Source organism: Oikopleura dioica, chromosome 2 (assembly GCF_907165135.1).
Source record: "Oikopleura dioica chromosome 2, OKI2018_I68_1.0, whole genome shotgun sequence".
Lineage (NCBI taxonomy): Eukaryota > Metazoa > Chordata > Appendicularia > Copelata > Oikopleuridae > Oikopleura > Oikopleura dioica.
The window spans coordinates 493657-515984 of NC_137292.1; the positions used below are offsets into that span (position 1 = coordinate 493657).

At 40.5% G+C, this 22328-nt stretch overlaps 4 protein-coding genes across 5 annotated transcripts; 2 read left to right on the forward strand and 2 right to left on the reverse strand.

Moving 5' to 3' along the window:
• The first annotated feature begins 9412 nt into the window (after positions 1–9412).
• On the forward strand, positions 9413–11878 carry LOC145696663 (uncharacterized). The gene is made up of 7 exons (XM_081773734.1): positions 9413–9697; positions 9874–10214; positions 10499–10634; positions 10677–10766; positions 10812–10987; positions 11040–11253; positions 11635–11878. The coding sequence occupies exons 2-7, from the start codon at positions 10112–10114 to the stop codon at positions 11789–11791; spliced, it is 876 nt and encodes a 291-aa protein (XP_081629860.1). The 5' UTR covers positions 9413–9697; positions 9874–10111; the 3' UTR covers positions 11792–11878.
• A 582-nt stretch (positions 11879–12460) lies between these two features.
• On the reverse strand, positions 12461–14516 carry LOC145696125 (uncharacterized). Its single transcript, XM_081773113.1, has 5 exons — positions 14385–14516; positions 13572–13981; positions 13343–13527; positions 12786–12853; positions 12461–12744 (listed from the first exon to the last, which is right to left on the reverse strand). Exons 1-5 carry the CDS (start codon positions 14514–14516, stop codon positions 12541–12543), a joined length of 999 nt encoding a protein of 332 aa, XP_081629239.1. The 3' UTR covers positions 12461–12540.
• Positions 14517–18333: 3817 nt separating this feature from the next.
• On the reverse strand, positions 18334–21544 carry LOC145700479 (uncharacterized). Of its 2 annotated transcripts, none has more exons than XM_081777753.1 (5): positions 21316–21544; positions 19178–19212; positions 18830–19129; positions 18604–18789; positions 18334–18562 (listed from the first exon to the last, which is right to left on the reverse strand). In XM_081777753.1, exons 1-5 carry the CDS (start codon positions 21394–21396, stop codon positions 18472–18474), a joined length of 693 nt encoding a protein of 230 aa, XP_081633879.1. In that variant the 5' UTR covers positions 21397–21544; the 3' UTR covers positions 18334–18471. The 2 variants fall into 2 exon arrangements, with proteins under 2 accessions (XP_081633879.1, XP_081633878.1); XM_081777752.1 differs by having other exon boundaries at positions 19178–19299.
• On the forward strand, positions 19799–21223 carry LOC145700478 (large ribosomal subunit protein uL10-like). Its single transcript, XM_081777751.1, has 3 exons — positions 19799–20028; positions 20148–20794; positions 20974–21223. Exons 1-3 carry the CDS (start codon positions 19890–19892, stop codon positions 21121–21123), a joined length of 936 nt encoding a protein of 311 aa, XP_081633877.1. The 5' UTR covers positions 19799–19889; the 3' UTR covers positions 21124–21223.
• Positions 21545–22328: the final 784 nt, after the last annotated feature.

Consider the following 22328-nt stretch of genomic DNA (forward strand, 5'->3'; position numbering starts at 1 on the left):
AAAAGTAAGCAAAATTTTCATGAAAGACTTTGAAATGTGAAAGAAATTACGTTTGTTCGCGGGATTATCACGAAGGGCGTGGTCCTTCCAGAATAAAGAGCAAAAAGAGAGTAGTCAGAGAAGATTAGTCAACTGGGACATGAAGATTTTTCCAGCGCTTTCGATAATTACTGCTGCTTTTGCATCGGACAACTCAACCGTTTCGGATTCAAGTAGTTCCAGTGCCAGTGATGAAGAAATAGTAGCTGAGATGGAAGATGTCCTGTATTTATGCGATCGGAGAAATTTGGGTCTTTATGATTGTGCAAAAAAGGGATATGAAGAGCTCTTGCAGATCGCAGGAGATTATGACTGTTTCGTTTATACAAGTCCGGCATCTTCATGGGGACAATATCATGCAAACATAGGAGATTCCTGGATGACCTGCAGTGTCGGCTCAGAAAGTCAAAAAGTTGACAAATCAGCATTTGAAGAATGGGTAAATTCTACTTGGTTTTCTCATTTCTTTGAAAATATTTAAGTGTGATTTTTGCTCGGAATACTGTGATGACAATAAATGCGCTAGAAAATGTCTTGTAATGACTAAAAAGCTCTTCTGCGGGGATAATCATGCAACTGTGATTGTTTCATCCTATGATATTGGTGGCTACACTTATGGAGGTGCAGTACACACAAGCAAGTTTTCCACAAATTGTGCTGCTTTCTGCCAAAATTAGGCCAATTATGTTATTGTTGTATATTTGTCAATATCAGACTCGAAAATAATATTTCACGACTTCATTTTGAGTGATTCGCCGACAAAGATAATTGACGGAGTCGGCGCCGTGCAAGTTCTCATGCGACCATCGCATGTCAGAAAGGGAGCGCACTGTCAGTCGAAATCGTGCTATATTATAAAAACTATATATTCTTTTATTTCTGCATAAAATTTCCCGAAATGATTTAACAATGAATAAACAATGACTTGAATACAAATGTAAGAATTCTGTCGATCTGGCGCACTGATAAGAGGAGTTTGAAACTTTCGGGCCCCATGAAAAATTTTGAAATCGCAAATAAAATAACGGTAGATCGCGAGATTATCGCAAAGGGCGTTGTCTTGCATAAATAAAGAGCAAAAAAGACCGCAACTGCAATGATTACTTAGTCAGAGAAGAATAGATGACTGGGAGATGAAGATTTTTTCATCACTTTCCGTCATTGCTGCTGCTTTTGCATCCGACGACTCAACCGTTTCGCATTCAAGAAGCGCAAGAGCTAGGTTCAACAAAATCGCCCGAAACCAAGATCGGGTATTATCGGGTTTTTTAGGAGGTCGGAAAAATCGGATCGGGTTTTGTTGGATTTTATCGGGTTTTTGTCGGGTCGGAAATCGGGTTTTTATCGGATTTTTGTCGGATTTTTGTCGGGTTTCCTACAAGCAAAAATTAAAAAAATCAAGTCAAAAGAAGGCCAAAAACTCATCTTGAGCGGATTTTTTCAACAATTTTCGAGGATCATTTATAATAATATTTAGATTTTTGTACATTTTCCCATTGTGCATCTCCTAATACGATAAAAACGCCTGGTCGAATACGGTAGAATAGAGAATAAATAATCCCACCCCTGTTTATATGTTTAGAAAGCTTAGACCTTGCTGAGTTGCAGTTTAGGGGGTTAGGCATTGCCGAGGTCACATGACCTCAAATAACCCATGGGGTTGAAAACAGGGCCGACTATTTTCCCGGGCGCCGAATTTCGCCCGATTGCCCGATTTTGCCCGCCCGCCCGATTTTTTGCCCGACTTGCCCGGTCCCAACGTTCCACCCTGGTTGAAAATAGTGGGAGTACTAAAGCCTTCAAGCTCAGGCCTTTTCTGAAATTCTGCCCTCGAAATAGATCGCTGATTTCCAGGGACCTCGCCGAATTTCATTCTCTCAATTGCCAGAAGATAATCTTTGGTAAGATTAATGTGAATGTCCTCTAGAGCTCGTTTCCCCGGTTATGGAGGCAGTTCTCATCTATTTTGAGTGCATTTTGAGTAAAAAAGGGCTATTTAGACCGACTGTGATTGACTGAAAAAGCAAGAAAAACCCGACGAAATTCCGACAAAATTCGACAAAAACTCGATCCTACGTCGGGTTTCGAAATTTTCAGAATCGGGTTTTGTAGGGTGAAAAAACCCGACAAAACCCGATAAATATCCGATGCGATATCGGGTTTTCCGGCCATCGGATTCCGATTTGTTGAACCTAGCGCAAGAGTTAGTAAGGCAGAAAAAGTGGCGGAAATGGAAGATGTCCTGTATTTATGCGATCGTAGAAATTTGGATGAAAATGATTGTGCACAAAAAGGAGTAGAAGAGCTCTTGCAGATTGCAGGAGATTATGACTGCTTCGTTTATACAAATCCAGCATCTTCATGGGGACAACTTCATGCAAAGATAGGTGATTCCTGGATGACCTGCAGTAAAGGCTCAGATAGAGAGGTTGACGAATCAGTATTCGAAGAATGGGTAAATTCTCTTTGTAATATATTTGTGAACATTTTAGTGTGATTTTTGCTCAAAATACTGTGATGACATTCGGTGCGCTCGAGAATGTTTAATGAGAACTGGAAAGCTCTTCTGCGGAGAAAATCCTGCAGCTCTGATTGTATCATCAAATTATATTGGTGGCTGGACGTACGGAGGTGCTTACCACACGAGCAAATTTTCCAAAACTTGTGCCGCTTTTTGCCATTAGGCCAATTTTAGAATAAACTTATTGTTTTGCTGTTTGTCGAAATTAGGTCGGCTATTTCAATAATTATGAAAATTTACTATTTTGAATAAATGATGACATGTATCAAGCGTTATTTTGATTTCTTGGATATTCATACTTCTTGAAGTTTAGAATCTCTCTTATTTTAGAATTCACAAAAAACGAGCTCGAAAATATGACTCTTTTTATTTTTCGACTCGTGTTTTAAAGCGAGGCGGATTTCCGAGCATTACTTTCCCGCTCATGAAAATGTTACTTGAACCCCTTTTCGATCCGTTTTAATCCTCGTTGTGACCGCAAATTTCAGTTTTTCGCAAAATCGGAATAATAGAAGGCGCCACGAGCGAAATTTATTGTAATGCTGGATTTGGAGATGATCAAGTTCCTTTGTTAATATTTTCAGAATAAACATGGCTTCTTTTTGAGGAATGCTACAGTTGGTAATTACTTGAAGTTTTGTTGTTTCGACCCCTTCTCTTATGCATAAATGAGTGGTGACAAAGTACTTATTTTTTAAACGTTTTAAGCTTTCCTTTATCAAAATAAAAACGATGCTTGAATAAATAAGAGAAAAATTTGTGAAGGTAATATTTCATTTATTAAAACAGTAACTATAGCCAGTTATGATTTTGAAAGAAAAAGTAAGTTATTAATAATAATTTTTGAGTCAAATAATGAGCGCGCACATAGAGCTTCAGTTTCATTACAAAAAAAAAAATTTGTCGTTAAAATCGAACAAGGAATTCCAGATATTGTTTCATTTCAGAGGCATTTTTAAAATATAAATCTTTGTCTGAAGGTTTTTTTATAGGTATTTTTATAGGTACTTCAGAATTAAAATTTCAGACACTGATGTACTTAGAGAAATAAAAATAAAAACTGTTTCATTTGAAAAACTGATTGTTTCTATTTTCCCTTCTGGTTATATACGAATTGTTACGCTCTGATACCTCATTTGATAACTATCGACTCCAGTGTGTACTATCTGCTCATCAGATTGCCTCTTATCATTTTGGCCATCATCTTCTTCTTCTTGTTGAAAATATTCGTTGCGCACTTGGACAATGGTATTCTACGAAAGATTTTTGTATGCAGAAGCAAGTGGCTGATCTTGAGTTCTGGATCGCGACATAAATTTATGGTCGCGCCTTTTTGAAAGTGCCAAGGGTTGAAAGCCGCAGCGAGCGGGATCTAACGTCACAAAAGAAGATAACTTGGTTTTTTTCCAAGGAGAAATTTCGGAAAGAATTTCAAGTAGAATCAATTATTCGCGATTTTTTTTTAATTTCTTGTAAAAAAAGCAAAAAAAAATTCTATTGTCTGATTGGCCTATGTGTAGAATACGGACATCTAATTGGTCAAAAAATTGACCAAAGTTTTGGTCGAGATTTGGGGCTGTGTCAAGAACTGACAAAAAATTTTGACAAATTTTGCGTGAAAATTTTCATCCAATCAAAATCCTGGATTCGGTTAACGGGCCAATCAGGAGCCAAGTAGCCGCCCACGCAAAATTTGTCAAAATTTTTTGTCGGTTCCTGACGCCACCCCAAAATTTCCTCATTTTCAACCTCCCCTTTTGCTTAGAGTCAAGTTAAGTTATGATTTTGATCCCTCAAATCCGATCGATCATTTTTTCTAGAGCTCTCGCCTCCTTCCGGCCTCCGAATTCGTGAAACTCTTTGACCACCAACTTCCTGTCCAGAAACGAAAGTCGCCAATTGAACAAACATTTTTTTCTTGACAGCTCAATTTTCTTGATAAATTGAAGAGATTCGCTCTTACGTCGGCAAAATATCGGATGAGAAATTCTGAACGCTTCTTAGAGCGACAATAAATGCAGCAGGGGACCGTGTTCGGGCATGAGAAAATTAATCTTCGAAAACGAAAGATTTTCATAAAACAAAGTTGAACCAAGTGCAGGAACGTGGTTAATTCTAGAGCACCTGTAACACTGTTTTTTGGAGCTGTAACGGTTTCGTTCTTGAATGACGGCTTGAAGGAGTATTGTTAGAATTGATTTGATCTAATCTACAGTAGACCAACAGATGTACAGGTCGATAACTATCAGTTTTGGGGAGCAAAAGAGCAATTCTTGAATGGTATATATATTTGGCAAAAAACGCTCATTAGGTATAAACTCCTAAATGAAACCTTTGTTTTTATTCCTGTCCAACTTGTCACCTCTCTTGAAAAATCATCTTTTTTAAAATTAAAGATTATAATTAAATGAAACATAAGTATAAGTAGACCTTCAACCCTCCACAGGCATTTTACAACTGATGAATTAGAAAATCTTCTGCATCACTTGCTTACTGTTGGCCGAGCTGTGCTTGAAATAAAATGTTCGCTAATGAATCAAATAGGTTTCTATAGTTTAAATGATTAACGACGGAAGTATGCAATAAGAATAGGTACAGGATCAATTTTTCTATAATAAAGTCAGAATTGGTTTGAATAATTCGGTATTACCTAACCCTAACCCTATTTGTAACGTATTGTACCCCCTAACCCTAAGTCCCTAACCTGAACCCTAAAGCCTAACTCAGGGTCTACGCCGGGTCCCCTTATCCCCAGTAGGTACTTCTTACTTTACGAAAACGTATGAGCACCGTGTTTTATACCCTAACTCAGGCTTTCTGCACAGATTTTCACTCAGGGTTTCGCATAAATAAACAAGAACGACCCATCCTTTTCCTCAAATTTTCCATCCAAAGAAAGCGATTCTTCTATGTTATCTAAATGAAAGGATTATGAACGGGTGCTAATTAATATTTTGACAGAAATGTGACGCAGGATATTATCTGTTTTTTCGATCAAGAAACGTGGCTTCTTTCCCGATCCGTAACGTTCATTTATCCGGCTCAATTTTGACTGTATTAATTGAGTTCTGGCCGTTTCTTTAGCTCGTCAGATGCAGCGTTTTTGCATCAACTGCCCTCTTAATTGGCCTCTAATCAGCATAACAAATATTTTTACTATTATTTCGCAAAAATAGCGAGCGCGAAATTTTCAAAATAGTTCAACAGTTAAACGCCAATTTTGTCGCAATTACTGGAATGTGCGAACATTCACACCACATTCTCCAAAACCAACCAAATAGACTTTTCGGAGAAAAAGTCTTTCTAAAAAACCTCCAGCAATTTATTTAAAATATTACTCACGTGGTTTCCACGTTATGAATTAACAGGTTCAGCTACTGGTAAAAGCTGAGTCAGGGTTTGTCTCGGAAACCTGTGCAGAAAACCTGAGTCAGGAATTATTTTTCGCTTTTTTTAATTTTCTATAAGCTTTCAGGAAGTGGATTGTTCTTATTGGTATGAATACCCTGTAAAATCTGATAAGGATCAAATAGGTTAAGGTCGATAGGCACATTTTTTGCAGCTGTTTGTTACAGAAGGCCTTTTACTACTTTGAGAGCATAAAAACAGAGAAGACTCAATGAAAATTTCAGTCTGAAATGATTCTTATATAGAAGTTTCGTATATTCGAAATGGAATTTAAAGAGAAAATGATTTGAATTGCATTAGCAATTTTGATGCTAAAATGAACCAATTTGTTCACTGAGTCCATATGTAAGACCTGCGCCTTTTTTATTTTGTATTGTATACCTAAATTTATTCGCTTTATAAAATGTTCTTCTTTTTCAAGTGTTATTTGAGTCTGTGAGTCTGTAATAAAATCTGAAATACCCTGAAAAAAGTTCCTTGAAAAATTGTCGCCAATTGATATTTCTAAGTATCGCTAGCTTGTCAACTCTTACCCACGAGAGGAGCATTTTACGTAACTCGGCGTTGGTGACGATCCAGATATTACCGTAAATAACAAGTGAACAGATCCTAAGCTCGATGTAAGCCAAGTGTCAGTCTGACGGTTTTGATCAAGTACTTGTTCGCGAAAAAACAATAATCTTCGAGAGGCCAAAATGCGTGGCCCAGGGCTGGATATTTTGAAATCAACAAAAATCTCAAACCCCGAAAAACATGAATCATCATCTCATCCATTTCAAAAATGCAATCTCAGAAAATTTTCTGTCTGAGATCTCAATTTTCGATTTTGCAATATTATGATATTTGAAATGCTGAGATGATTTCAAAAAACTTTTTGTGGGGCCGGAAATCGTAAAAATCTGCAAGTGCAGTTTTCTTCAGCTTGTCGAGACGAGTTGAATGATGGGTCTAACTCCTGATAACTCTTAGGATTTTACGGTTTACCGGCTGGTTACCGGAAAATACGTTGTCAGCGGCCGTTTTTGTTCTAGAAGTGGTAAACAGATGATCGACCCCGGAACTTGTTTCTTATACTCAGTTCTACTGCAGGCTAAAAGATGAGAGTCGTATCAATAGTCTGAAGAGAGTTATCACTAAAATACTATTTTTGGCGGAAATGGGACTAGAAATCAGGAACGTGCAGCAACTACGAAATATATGTAAAATTTACTATTTTTAATGATAACTCTCTTCAGACTATTGATACGACTCTCATCTTTTAGCCTGCAGTAGAACTGAGTATAAGAAACAAGTTCCGGGGTCGATCATCTGTTTACCACTTCTAGAACAAAAACGGCCGCTGACAACGTATTTTCCGGTAACCAGCCGGTAAACCGGTAAATCCTTAGAATTATCAGGAGTTAGACCCATCATTCAACTCGTCTCGACGAGCTGAAGAAAACTGCACTTGCAGATTTTTTACGATTTCCGGCCCCACAAAAGTTTTTTCAAATCATCTGAGATCTCAATTATCTCAAAAAGGCGCGAGTTGGATACGCGCGTTGCAATGAAATGAAATTTGAAATTCTGAGATCTCAAGCATTTCAGGTCCATCTGAACCAATCACAAGTCTTGCTCTAAGCCCGCGACGTTTGTCCGCGGCCCTTGCGCTGTTTGCAAAATTTTGAGATTTGAGATCTCGAGATCTCAGCAATCTCAAGAATGGAAAAATTATGACGAGGGAGTTGCAATAATATTGAAATTTGAGATTTGTTGAGATGGTGCAAAATTTTGCGATAGAAATGAGATTTCACACAAAAATTGATTTGAAATTTTTGCTGATTTCAAAATATCCAGCCCTGGCGTGGCCTTTTTCATTTATTTTTTATAAAAAATCTGAACTTGCGAAAAGGAAAAACCGCAGGTGGGAACTGAAGATTCTTCAAGCTGTCGGGCTTTTTAAAAAGCCTCAGTGACGTTTTCGTCCATAATGCGTGCCCCACCCTTAATTCAAGTTCAAACTTCTTGTTCTCGCGAAAATTGGGTTAACAAAAAGACATTTTTTCTTTGGATTAGGGTTAGAGGTAGGGTTAGGGCTCGGTTTTCAAGTGTCCCCTTATTTTTAGGGGTTAGGGTTACGGTAAGGGTTAGCCTTAACCGGTTAGGGTTAGAGCTAGGGTTAGGGTTTGTCGCAAATTTTTTCATTTTTTGACTTTCTTTTCAGAAATTCTTCTTTAGAAATAAACTTTTATAAATACCAAAAAAGAAAATATAAATTATAATTTTCCCAAAATTGATGCTTACAGTGATCTTGTCATCGGACCTTATGTAAGATAGAAGATACCACTGTGTCAACATACAGTACACACTGTTCAATAGAAGGCAGTTAGAGATTCTTGTGGTATTACAGTAGGATCTCATTAGGGTTAGGGTTTTCCTTTTCCAGCTCTAGAATCATCAGAAGCTTCCGAAAGATATTGTCTTAGGGATTTCCTCCTGGCTTTGAGGGAGCTCTGTAATTATTCACGTGTCTTGTACCTTCTCCGTTTTTCTCACAATATCTAAACAGAAATCACATAATATACCAGGTAGCTGATTGTCAGTCTAAAAGAGCATCTTTCCCGCTTCCCGTGTTATTGGAAGAGACATGCTTGTGCATAATAAAATCGGCTCAGGAGATGACATGCGCTTTGAAAATATTTGAATCAAGTTAAGTCAAGTTGACCGTTTCCGGTGACTCAAGATAAGCTCGTTTTCGCCGACTTTACAAATATTAACATTCCCGACCATTTTTTCTTTGACAAATCAGTTTTCGTTCGGAAGATGTTTTTGCAGATGCAGGGTTGAAAAAGGTGTATCAAAGTATTGAAAACGTGTAATTATTGCGGCGGGAGGGAAGAATTTCTTTGAGAAAAAGGGTATAATTTGGATGTCTTGAAGCTTTTTTAAATAAATTTGATAATAGAATTGATCTTCTTTTCAAAAATCATCTTATTCGAGTTAAAACTCTTCTTTTTCAGAAAATTTAATTTACATTGAGCAAAAATCCTGAAATTGCTCGAATTAGCCAATCAGATTTTCGCATTCGGCTGGTTGACCAATCGTTTTTCAGAAAATCCTCATTTTATTTTCTTTTTTATTTCAAGCTCAAATGAAGCTGCTTAACTCCCAGCGATCATTTCTTATAGAATATGAGTCATACTTAAAAGAATCTTATGGTTCGTAAAAACAGTCTTCATATTCAACGATAAGAGTTTTTCGTCCATATATTTATTTCCCCTTTTCTTTGTGACGAGGTAGTTTGTCAAACAACCCTTCGCAATCAACAAAGGAAACGTTTTCTCTTTTCGACACGAAATCATGAATTCTCCTCGTCGCGCGCACGTGCTCTCTTGCGCCGCGCAATTCCCGTGCGCGCGTATAAAAGCGCGTAAAACGTAACGCAAAAATCGTAACTTTCAGCAATCTTTATTGAAAAACTACGTTTTCGACTTAAAAAAGTTGATGAAAATTTTCCTTCCTTTTTATTCGCCGCTCGGGCTGAGCTGAGCTCACTCGAACTTCAGAGGAGCTTCTTTGGAGGCAACTTCAGCGAGCACTGGGGACACAGCTCTGCCGATGGAGTCAGAACTGATAGCGGAAACGACGCGTGGAAGACTTGCAGGAAGCCAGAGATGCCGAAGTTTGGATTTACTTCTTGCTCCGGGAATAAATGCAGGACGCTTTGCAAGCCAGGCTATTTTACTATCGGTAAGTTTTCTTCTTTAGCCGTGGCGTTTTTATTGGCCTAAAAGATGATTTTCGAATACCCAAGATTGATGGTAAAATTTGAAAAAAGAAGCCCAAGATTGTCGATTTTAAAAATTTCAGCGAGTCGAATTTCGAGTCGAAAAAGAACCGCGTTTTCTAACCATTCTTCATTTCAGGCGGGCGAGACAAGTCCAAATGCAAAAGTAATGGTTTCTGGAATCACCCTCTTCCGGACTGCGAAACCTGCTCGATGCCTGAAATCCAATCGCGCCCCGGTCTCGATTCCTACTGCACAGTCGATGAACGGCGAGGCCGGACGACGTGCAAATTATCGTGCACTAATGGAAACAAAATTTACGGACGGCTCTCCAGGCCCGTAGCGTGCAAATGTCATAATAAAAGGGCTGCCAGTGGATGTTCACTGGGCCGGGAATGAGAAGGGAGGACAGGCATCATGTTGATTTGGACAGATTGGAAGAGATTTGCCCAAGACCGGTCAATAATGACCCGATTGAAGGTGAGCACAGTTTATTATTCATGATAAAATTTAAGACCCTAAAACTTCAAATGAAAAGCCTCGTAGCGGCTTTTTAAAACGAAGCCGCGAAGCGGCTTCGCAAAACTATTATTTAATCTTATCTTTAATTTCTGGAGAAGCCGCTTCGCGGCTTCGTTTTTCAAAGCCGCTGCGCGGCTTTTCATCTTTGATTTTCTATACCCTGACTCAGGTTTTCTACTCAGGTTGCCGAGCCTAGGAGTCAGGTTTATGCATCCAATTAGAAGTCTAAATCTCGATTCTAGTGGTGGATACATGCCCACAAGCTGAAAAAGTCCCAACTTGTGTCGACGTCACCAACAAAGGCGAAATCCTCAACAGTTGGACCTGCCGAGACTGCCATCGCGTCCGAGTCTACTTCAACAAGAACAACTACCCGAGGTAATTTTTTCATCTAAAAGAAAAGAGTTGACACGATTGTAGATTGAGAAACAGCTTCGACAACCGCGACTCGCTCTACGTTAAATTTTCGGTTCGAGTTCAATTCGATAAATGGGCGCATCCGGCGATGAGGTAAGCCAGAATAATTGATTCCAGAGTTGAATCCAGCCACATTAGACCAATTTATCTCGGCGGAAACGAATACCGAATCCCCTTCTCTCCCTTCAAAGAGTTCACCGACGGCTGGGTCGACTTCACCGCCGAGTTCCGACCTCTTGGATCGGTCGAGCCAACAATCGAGCGCGTCCGCACTTGCCCCTGTAGCTACACGCTGATGAGCGACACCTGCGAATGTAAGAATTTTAATTTCCGCGCTAGAATAGCTCTCATTTTCGCGCTTTCTAGCGGACAACGAGTGCGACGGAGTTTGTCACGAAGGACTGTGCGCGGAATGCGCCAACGACCAGGATTGTCATAACGGCGGAACTTGCAAAGATAACATTTGCCTGCTTTGCGAGAGGAACCGTGATTGCGCGGATGGGCTCATTTGCTCCGATGACAATATTTGCATCGAGTGCGAAAACAACAATCAGTGCTCTGAAGGCAGTACTTGTGTTCGGTAAGGAAAATGCGCAATTTTGATTGGTCAAGAAAGATTTTTTTCTTCTTGATCGGTCAAGAACATTTTGCATATTTTTGATTGGTTCAAGAAAAATTTTCTTGTTTCTGATTGGCTCAAGTCAATTTTCTTCATTTTGATTGGTCAAAAATATTTTGCATCTTATTGATTGGCCAAGAAAGAAATTTCTTGTTTCCGATTGGTTCAAGTCAATTTTTCTACATTTTGATTGGCTGAAAAAATTTTCACTTTTGATTGGTCCAACAAAAAAGCTCTTGTTTCTGATTGGTTCAATTTCACTTAATTTTAATTGCTCAGAAATATAACTCCGTCCTTTTTATTCGATAAAAGCGCTCGTACCAATATTTAACCCAATTCTAGCGGCCAGTGCCAAGAATGCATCGACGACTACGGCTGCGCCCACAAAGACCAAGTCTGCTACGATGGAACCTGCGTAGATTGCCGCTACACTGGAGACTGCGCAGAGCCCTTCACAAAATGCAGAAAGAAAGACAACACCTGCATTTCTACTATTTAAATTTCGAAGAAAGACAACTTCGATTTAGCGACTGCTTGAAATAACTGTAAATAAGACCTTTCTTTGTGCATTAATTTGAGAATAAATTCTTTTATACAAAAATCTTTTCAAATTATGAATTTTGCGGGCGGAATTCGCAGATAAAAGTGTGCATTCCTTGGTGGCAGCTTTCCGAAACCAGCATATTGTAGCTCTGAAATGTTGACTTGCCAAGGACTCACATTTTGAGGAAGGACTTACCGAGGAGTAGTAAGCGCAATTATGGCGATTGTCGACTTGATGAACATTGTATTTTGTCACTCGGTTGTTTCCATCAAGCTTTAAACAGAATATTCTAGCGGTAGTAGGAGCCCCTTCTTCTTGATAATTTGGGGTAAGAATGGACTAGCCCCCAACCCAACCCAACCCAACCCAACCCAACCCAACCCAACCCAACCCAACCCAACCCAACCCAACCCAACCCAACCCAACCCAACCCAACCCAACCCAACCCAACCCAACCCAACCCAACCCAACCCAACCCAACCCAACCCAACCCAACCCAACCCAAAGCCTTTTACTGATCAGATATCCTTTCCCAAATTCCATTGTATTTCCTGACATTGGACCAGGGTTGATTGAAAATCAGCCATCTTTGATCCAGATTCGTTTCTTGTCCTAGCAGGGTTTTTCAAAAAACAAGTGTACACTTGAAAGGAACAAAAAGCCCGTTTCCTGAAAAATCTGCCAAAACATGTGTTCCTCTCAATTCACAGAACGCGCGCTTGCTCGTATGTTGATTCACTCTCATGTTGGCTCAGTTGTTTGACGTTAGAAAAGTCCATTTCGTAAACGATTTGGGTCCCACTTGGGTTTCGGTCCCGAATGTTTGGTGTTAAATTGGGCTTTCCTATCAATGGGCGGTTGTTGTTGTTGCTGGGGGTTATTCGCACGATTTTCGTCTGCTGAGTTGTCTGAAAGAAAGAACTAGATGAGGGAGAATGAGCTTTCTTACCCTTGGAGCCAAAGTTGGCGCCATATTTTGGTTGATATTCCAGCTTCCTGGCTTGAATTTGATCGCATCTAGAATGACCTTTTTTCAGATGAGTTATCAAAAATCTGATGCCAAATAAATTATCAATATTCTCCGAATAGAAAGTACTTTAATAAAGTCAAGTAGAACCCTGGGGACGAGTAGCGTATTGGTCGTGTGCCGCTACTCGGAGGCGAGGGCCGCGAGTTCGAAAGCTGACACAATCAAATATTTATCGAACTAAAATTAAGTCAGCGGCGTCTCAAAAAACAAAAAGTCTTTGCAAACATAAAACTATGGGGAATGGAAAAATGATCTGAATTCTTCGAGATCAAGATGATCTCGAGGAGGCTCTGGGTGCTGACAAGAAATGACGACAAATAAAAACCGAAAATTGACGAAAGGCAGCACGAGCCCTGAGGTTTCTCTTGATCCCCAAAAAGGCCCCGCCTGTCAAGAGTTTTTGATGTTTACGGAATGTAAAAATAAAAATTGTAAAAAAATGAAATTTTTACTGAAATTATTGTTTTCTACAAAACCTGTTGAGTCCTTGTTTCCGCACGAATGCCATCCCCACTTTCCGCTCCCGTCCTTTTTCCAGACATTGCAAGTGTACTCCACGTATTCTAGCTGAACAGGGTGGTAGGTCTCCAAATTGGTAGTGATATAAGCGTAGCTACGGCTTTTTCCGAGTGTTTCTCCGTTTCGAAAGCCCCATTCTTTCCTTCGAACATGAGTTACTAAAGCAGAGGAAGTCGTTTCTAGTACCTTGGAGCATAATAGGCAATGAAGAAGTCAGACTTGTCCGCCTTTTGAAAAACCGGTCTTCCGTCCATATTCGCCGTGCTCTTGCCCTGAACTTCTTTGAACAAACCGCCAAGATTGGACGTTTTCCATGCATCACCGAAATCACCCTCGACGAAAATCATCTTTGGAAAATTATTCTCTCTCGCTTCGTTGTTGATTTTCGTCTGAGCGTAGCTTTCTCTTCGGTCTTTTTGAAGAACTTCTCGGCCCCCGTCGCGGACGAAAACGGAGCCGCAAGATGACCAGCCAGAGTTTTTCCAGACCTCGCATTTTCGAATTCTGCATTGGCTCGGGTCCTGGACGTCGGAGGAGCACAGGAGATTCGCGTAGTTGAGGCGGGAATTGAGGTCGTTTTTGGACTTTTGGGAAATCTTTTTGTAATTATGAATAATTTATTAATAAATTCGGGATGGTGTCTGGAACCGAGAAAAATTTCGACAATTTTTGCGTAGGCTGCTACTCGGCTGCAGAATGGCCGCTTAGCCGAATCCAGGCTTCTGATTGGTTAAAAATTTCCACGCAAATTTTGTCGAATTTTTGTCGGTTCCAGACACCTTCCCATAAATTCACATTTTTTAATTATAGTTTTTCCGATCCTGAAAGTACCATTTTCCATCTTCCGGTTCATATCTTATAAAAATCTCTTGTTGATTTTGATTTCTCGACTTGTAAATCGGTTTTCCCTGTGAATCTCTATCGGCAATAATTCAAACTTTCTTCCCCTTCTTTTTCCGAATTATCGCCATTCCTAGCCCTCAAGCTGCCTCTCTCAACCCTCTTGTACTCGCCTACTAGAACGGAATCTTTCCATTCATCTCCAAAGCTTCCTTCGACGACGATAAATTCTGACGATGCCGAAACGAGCTGCCAAAGACTGAGCAGCAAAAACTTCAAAACTCTTCTCATTTTTCTCTTCAGACGGTGCTGAAAAAAAGAAGACCGCGAAGAGGAGGAGGATCGACAAGTTCAAGGAAAATAAACAACTCGTCAATTTAACTTCGATTTTGTTTATTCTGATTTTCGGGTTATATAATCAAGGAAGGACTGCTTTTTGGAATTTCCCGGTTCAGGATTTTTATCAGCGCTGGAAAGGTGTTTCGAATCTGACAGTTGCCGGTGATTTTCGCGATTCCTGAAAATTATGAATTTTGAATTAATATTTTTCTCACCAAGAGCATCAGCAGTTTGGAGGTCTATTCTTCCAGTGAGAATTTGAATCATGTGCTCATCATTTGCATAAATTATCAAGCTATTATGAATTGGGTCCTGATGCTGATAACTTATCACGGATTTTCATATTGGAAGAAAAATTGAAGGGGAGGTATGAGGAAGCGACAAAAAATTTTGACAAATAACCTGAAATTTTCAACCAATCAAAAGCCTGAATTCGGAGAACTGTCCAATCAGCAGCCGAGTAGCCGCCCACGCAAAATTTGTCGAAATTTTTTGTCGGTTTCTGACGCAAACCGACAATTTGACCTGATTATTCGTCGAAAATCAGTTCCTTAGATAGGTCAATTTTCCATCGCACAAGCCCAGTTTCCAGCGACCAACTGTATTGACATCTCCTGTCAGGGTTCCAATTTTGGCCGAAAAATTTTGGAGTGGAGTGGAGAGATGAGTGGATAGCCCAAAAATTTTTCTGAGCGGAGTGGAGCGGTGAGTGGATGTCCAAAAAAAATGGTTGAGCGAGTGGAGTGGGTGAGCGGAGTGGATTTTGAGTGGATTTTGAGCGGATTTTTAGGGAAGTTTGAGCGATTAAAAAAAAATTTTTTTGCATTTCATGCACCCTACAATACACTCAAAAAAAGGGTCGACAGGCCGGTTTTTTTTTAAACGATTTCATTCTCATATTTTTATTCAATTTACAATTAGAAGAGAAAGAGGGGACGTAAAGAAGAGAGGTTGAAAAAGGTCGGGCCCCCACGAGCAGACAGAAACCGAAACAAAGAAGACTTCTTCTTTGCACGCCGTGAGCAAGCCTTTCATTTTTCGAGATAAAAAGGGTTTTAGAGGGGGAGGCGTGGTTAAGCGACAATTTTTGCGCAATAAAGTTTGTCGCAGGGCTACCGCCCTAAAAGTGCATGTTAAAAGATAGGAAAATATAACTTTTTTTGTGCGACAAATTTTGTCGCGCAAAAATTGTCGCTTAACCACGCTTTCCCTTTTAGAGGGGGTCTGACCATCAAACTTTTATGAAGAAGTTGGTCCTAAATTAAAGGTTGATCCTGATATTATGTCAGTGATTTATTCTCTTGATTATCCCCTGAGAGAATTTGATTCTTTATTTAAAAATAGACCAAACTCAGTCTCCAATCAGAATACGAGAAAAGGGGCGCTGAAGACAAAAATCCACTCCATCCGCTCAAAATCCACTCCAATCACTCCAAAGTAGATTTTACAGGTTGGAGTGGAGTGGAGGGAATGAGTGGATACTAAAAATATAGGCTGAGCGAGTGGAGTGGAGTGGATCCACTCCGCTCACGCTCCACTCCACTCCGCTCAAAATCCACTCCATCGCTCAGCAAAATTGGAACCCTGTCTCCTGTAACACCTTCTTCTTCCGTTAGATGCAGAATCAATCTACCCGTTTGCGCGGCTTGTGGCAATTCTGACAGTAAATCCGGCTTGTTCGCCAAAGATTCGCAAGCAGAAGATACCCATTTCACAGTCCTTAAAAAATCCTTCTCTTCCATGATTTCAAGAGTGCAAAAAAATACCGATACGATTCTAGCTCTTTCCTTTTTCCGACCAAGTTCGTCACCGAAACGGGCAAATTCGACTTCTGTTGCTTATAAGATCCGGTTAAAATCTCCCAAAACTCGATAAAAAAAAAGGAAGTGAAATTAATTTTTCTTGGACCTACTTTTATCTTTATCGGAAGACTGGATTTTCTTCGCAGATTTGAAGCAGGAGAGAGGCTTCGAGCTCGTCGAGAAATAAATTTTAAATTCACTTTAGTCATTCGTTTTCCTCTTTATTGAATAATTAATGCACAGGAAATGCTCTTTTCTGAGTCCTAATGATTCATAAACAATCAAATTCGTTCTATGTTGCTCAAAGTATCCTTTGACCTTTCTCGCATTTTCATTTACTGCATTTTCTGTCGTCTCAATTATAAGAGCAAAATGCGAAGTGACATCCGAGACGTCCCCAAAATATATTCAATGGCCAGAGAAACAGACTCTCTAGTGAGAAAAAATGCGTTTATTTTTCCGATTTTCAATATTTTTCACTTTGATTGGCTCTATAAGAATCAAAGGCCATCCAGATATTTACATGCTTCATGCTTTTTACAGCAAATGCGTTTTTGGTAAGTCAATCTGATACCCTTAAGGACCGGCCGATTATTTCTTTAAGAATTCGGGCTAAAACACGAGTTGGTTGATTATGACATGACCGGTGTGGAAAATATGTGTGGACTGATGATTGCTGATCAAATAACGAGACACTTATCAAAACCGTAATTGAAGAAAAAAAATTTTTTCGTGTGTAAATAACTCAATTTTAGTCAGATGAAGGGTGCGCTAAAATCTTTCATGGAATCTTACCACCATGCGAGAACGTCGAATTTCGGATTTATTGGAAATTATCTCTGAGAAATCGTTGATGAATAAAATAATCCATATTAATAATAATAAAATTATTAATAAAATCAATTATTCTTTGATTGTTCTAGACAAAAATTATCAATGATAATTTATCATGATGACGGCTATGTGCTTTTCAGCTGTCACTTCAATAAGGGGACCCTCAGCAAATTGTAGTATACATTCGTAATGAACTCTGACATCCTTTTGTTCTTTTGCATTTTCATGTTCTGAAAACATTTAGTCCGAGAAATGAGGCTCTTTTTCTTTTTTATTTTATTCATTTTTGGTGGTCGCTCAGTTCGGTTCAAAGGCTACCCAGATATTTATAAACTGCATTCATTTTACAGCAACTGTATTTTTGGTAAGTTTGAATATCCTTCTTCTTGTTAATCAGTTACCTTAAGTTTTTGCCCAAAAGCCTGATTTGGTCAAACTTGACATCTCTGGTGTTGAAGATATGTGTGGCCTTATTCTTGCCAATCAAATCGTCAATCTCCCAAAAGCGTTAGCTCAGAGATAGATCAATTTGCCTATAACAAATTGTTCTAGTCGAATGAAAGGAGCGTTAAAATCCTTCATGGAATCTTACACTCACACTAGAACTTCGAAATTTGGCTTCCTTGGAAATTTTCTGTGACAAAATTGAATACACTCATCATCGAAATTTGAATATTGTCTTAGTTTCTGGAATATATCAACTTCTGAGTTTTCGAATTTCCAGATTTTCAGCTTTTCCCTTTTCTTCATGTTTTCAGCCATATTCTGATGTTCCGAAAAACGGAGAAAATGGATTTTATTTTTATAATTTTTGCTTGTTTGGCCGTTTCTTCATGTGTTTTCGGATATTTGGAGCTAGAAATTGAGAATGAGAAAACAAGACAAGTTGAGCTCACTTTTTTGACATGCTTTAAAAGTATCTTTAGAAATTGAAAGAAGTTCAAGAGGAGAAAGAGGAACTCAAGATGGAGTTGGAGATTCGAAAAAAATCGATCAAGCGGAAAAATGAAGACTGGAAGGAACAAGAAGATTCTTTTATCTGGGACTCATTCGACGATTTCTCCGAAGAACTGGCTGAATTCTATGAATAAAGACCGGCTTGAAAGGAAAGAAAATAGAATTTTTTTGTTGAATTTGTATTTTGAAGAATAATAATTTCGTTTATAAGGATGATGAAAAATGAGAGATAAAAAAGGTTTGGCAAAGAATTGCGGTTATTGTGCAAATATGTCAAGAAAGAGCTACTGCAAAGTTTCCTAAGCAAAAATAAATTAAAGGGCAGAGAACGCTTCGTCGGGATTTTCAGGTCGCTCCTTGTTTTTTCGTCTTCGGCGGCGTTTTCCTTGGTCTCCTCCTTGATCCCTAAAAAATATTTTTAGCCCTGGCGTTTGTTGAGAAAGTACCGTAAATTAGCTGTAGACCCGTGATGATGATCCGCCTCAGGATCCTTTTTGCTTCTTCTTTGGCGACTTGGGCTTCTCTTCCTTGATTTCTCCTCGGATCTACCCACGTTTTCGAGATTTGTTCTCGATTCGGAGCGACGACGATCACGTGACGGCGATCTTTTTCTTCTGTCTCGCGACGGGGATCTTCAAAATAGCATTCTTTTTCCAAAAGATTTCATTTTACCTGTGTCTTGATTCCGATCGTTTTCTCGAAGTCGGCGAGTGATGCCTTCTATCTCTCGATTCTGATCTCCGACTCGATTTTGGCGACCTTCTCGACCTCGATTCCGACCTGTGGCCTCTTGTTCTTGAGCTCGACCGATCTCTTGATCTTTCCTTCTTTTCGTCCTCCCCTCTTTCGCGGCCATCTCGGTCTCGATTTCTCGATTCAGATCTTCTCCCACGTGATCGTTTCGAAGCTGATCGCGAGATCTTTTCCCCGTTTTCATTGATGCTCATTTTCGACCTTGATTTTCTCAACTCACTACAGAGCCAATTAGATAGGGAAAAAGGGATGAAATTGTTATCTTACCGAGGAGAAGTCAATTGATACTCATCTTCGAAGGTCTGAAAATCGTCATTTTTATCAAGCGAACGAGAAATGCTAGCGCGCGAGCCGGTTTTTTTGAGCGAAGAAATAGCATGCATTAGCTCCTAGAATATAAAAGTTTGCAACTTTTATCACCAAAAGATAAAATTTATTTATCAAGCTTAGCATGAAAATTGGCACTTTCGATTTTTGGCTTGATAGCGTTAGAATGGCCGCTTTTGAGTCAAAAATAAAAGTAAACACTAGAAAAATAGAAAATGCCTTGAAATTATAAAAATTCATTTTCGATCTTCCATCGAGCGTTGCCTCCGCTACATAGGGTCCTCCAGAGCGCGGAAGACTCTCCCACAGGGCCGCGCGTAGGCGGCGCGTGACACGTTTTCTCCCCCACTCGCTCATTCGCTCCTCACAACTGCGAGAAAATGCCTTTTCTGGATAATTCTACTTTTTACCATTCCAATTAGAGAAAAAGAAGCTCATTCTGTTATATTCTTACGAAACATATCAATAATTTAAAATGACTGCAAATGCATTATAAAAAATTTCGAACGCCTCAAGCGCCTATTTCTTGAAATAAAATTCATAATTTTTACCAAATTCTAGCCCTAATCCCTTCTCTTTTCAGACTCGTCGGATCTCTCGAACAAATCTTTTAAATAGCTTACTAGCTGCCCTCTGTCAAGTCTAATCAACTATGGTTTTGGGAAGAGTTCGAAAGGAATGGAAAGCCGAATACTTCCAGAAGGTCGAGCGAATCCTCTCCACCTACGATCGGGTCCTCGTCTGCGATGCTGACAACGTCACTTCCAAGCAGTTCCAGCAGATCCGAACTGGTAAGTCAACAAAATCAAAAATTAGGCGAAAAAACCTTCGCAAAAATTAGCACTTTTTCTTCGCGGCCTCCTTTTCGAGTCAAATTCGTCATGAGTCTCAATTTAACTACTTCTTTCAGGTCTTCGAGGCCAGGGCGAGATCCTCATGGGCAAGAACACCATGATGAAGCGAGCCATGCGATCCCTCTTCGGTGACAAGCCCGAGCTCGAGAAGCTTATGAACTTGGTCAAGCTCAACGTCGGCCTCGTCTGCTTCAACGGAGACATGAAGGAGATCCGAGACTTGGTCATGACCTACAAGGTTCCCGCCGCCGCCCGTACTGGAGCTGTCGCCCCAGTCGACGTCGTCGTCCCTCCCCAGGTCACCACTCTTGGTCCCGAAAAGACCTCCTTCTTCCAGGCTCTTTCCGTCCCCACCAAGATTACTCGTGGTAACATTGAAATCACCGCGCCCGTCAACCTCATCGCTGCCGGCGACAAGGTCGGAGAGTCCGCCGCCACTCTCCTCAACATGTTGAAGATCTCTCCCTTCACCTACGGTTTGGACGTCATCCAGTGCTACGACGCTGGCTCCGTCTACTCCCCCGAGATCCTCGACATCACCGAGGACGACATCAAGGCCCGATTCATGGGCGCTGTCGCCAACGTCGCTTCCGTCTCGTTGGCCATCGGTTACCCAACCGCCGCCTCTGCTCCTCACAGCATCGCCAACGCCTTCAAGAACATCCAGGCCGTTGCCGCTGTCACTGAGATCACCTTCCCACAGGTAAAACAAAAGCTCAAGATTATTAGACGGCTCTGCCAGTAGTTAGATAAGTCTCAGAGGGTAATAATTGCGAAGCCGCGTTGCGGCTTCGGTCTTATAAAAGCCGAACAGCAGCGTTTCCTTAGAGCTTGCCAGAACTCCAATCTATCAATGAACCACCTTTTAACCCTTTTTTTCAGGTTGAGAAGCTCAAGGAGTACCTCGCCAACCCAGAGGCCTTCGCTGTCGCTGCTCCAGCTGCCGCCGCTGCTGCTGAGGAAGCCGCCCCAGCCGCCGTCGAATCTGAGGAATCCTCCGACGAAGACATGGGCATGGACCTCTTCGGTTAAGGAAGTACTCGACTCCTTCTACGGAACGTATTCTGCGGTCTATGGGACCAAAATTTGGAGATACCATCTTTCAAATAAAACGTTCAAAAACCGCACAAAACTGTCTTTTCCTATCTTTTCTTGCAAATTAAGCATCTCATTCTTTGTATTTAACACCAAGCAGGCATCAAGCAAAACATTCCAATTCCCTACCTTTTCAGCTTCACTCAATCTTCTCTCATCAAGTGTAGGCAGTCTGTCATTGAGCGACATCCTAGATCCAGACTTGCGCATTCTGCCCGACGAAAGATCATCGCGAGATCCAGAACGACGATCTCGAAGGTCAGACTTTGAGCCGCGGATATTGTCACGTGATTTTCGCAGATCTCGACTGCTACTGTGGAGCTTTTCGCGCGAGCCATGGCGGGACGAGCGTTCGCGAGATCTTTTCAGACAGTTTCAAAATTGAAAATCATAGGAAGAAGTCCGCAAAGGGCGGTGACCTGGCATGAAAAACTGAGTCAGAAAGATCTAATGATAGAAATAAGTCCTCTTTTTGAAAGACTAGCGTCGCGGTTTTTATTCCGGCTCTTTCAAGTCCTGACTCAGGTTTTTAAACAGGTTCCTGAGTGATTAGCATTTGAACTGTTCCTTGATCGATCTCGATCTCTTCCACGATCCTTTGACCCCGATCTTCCTCCCTCTCTCGTCCTCGATTCCGACCTCGATCTTCCTTTTCTATCCCTCGACTCAGATCGATCCCGTCTTCTTCTTCCGCCGCGGTCTTCCTTGTTCAAACTCATTCTCGATCCATGATGCGACCTCCGTTCCGTCTTTCTTTCTCGCTGCTCTCTTGGTTCATCGTCTCGGCCAAGGAATTGATCCAGATTTACTCGCGGAATCACGGGATCTGTTGATGTTCGCAGCTCGAAGACGAAACCTTGCTCGATGTTCTTCTCGTCCTCTTCTTCTTCCGCAGGTTTGGTGAAGATCTGGAAGGGTTTTTCGCGATATTTTTTCACAAAAACTATCGCTACGATGAGGAGGAACAGTGCACAAAAGCCAGATACGGAGCCAACTTTTTAACATGGTCGATATGGGGGTAGATATTCTCAGGCCTTCTTTGAGGCCATCTGTTTTTTTAAGTAAACCAGAAATTCTGATTTCATACTCAAAGATTGCCTAACCAGATATGCACTTCTACAGCTGTTCAGGGATTTATATAC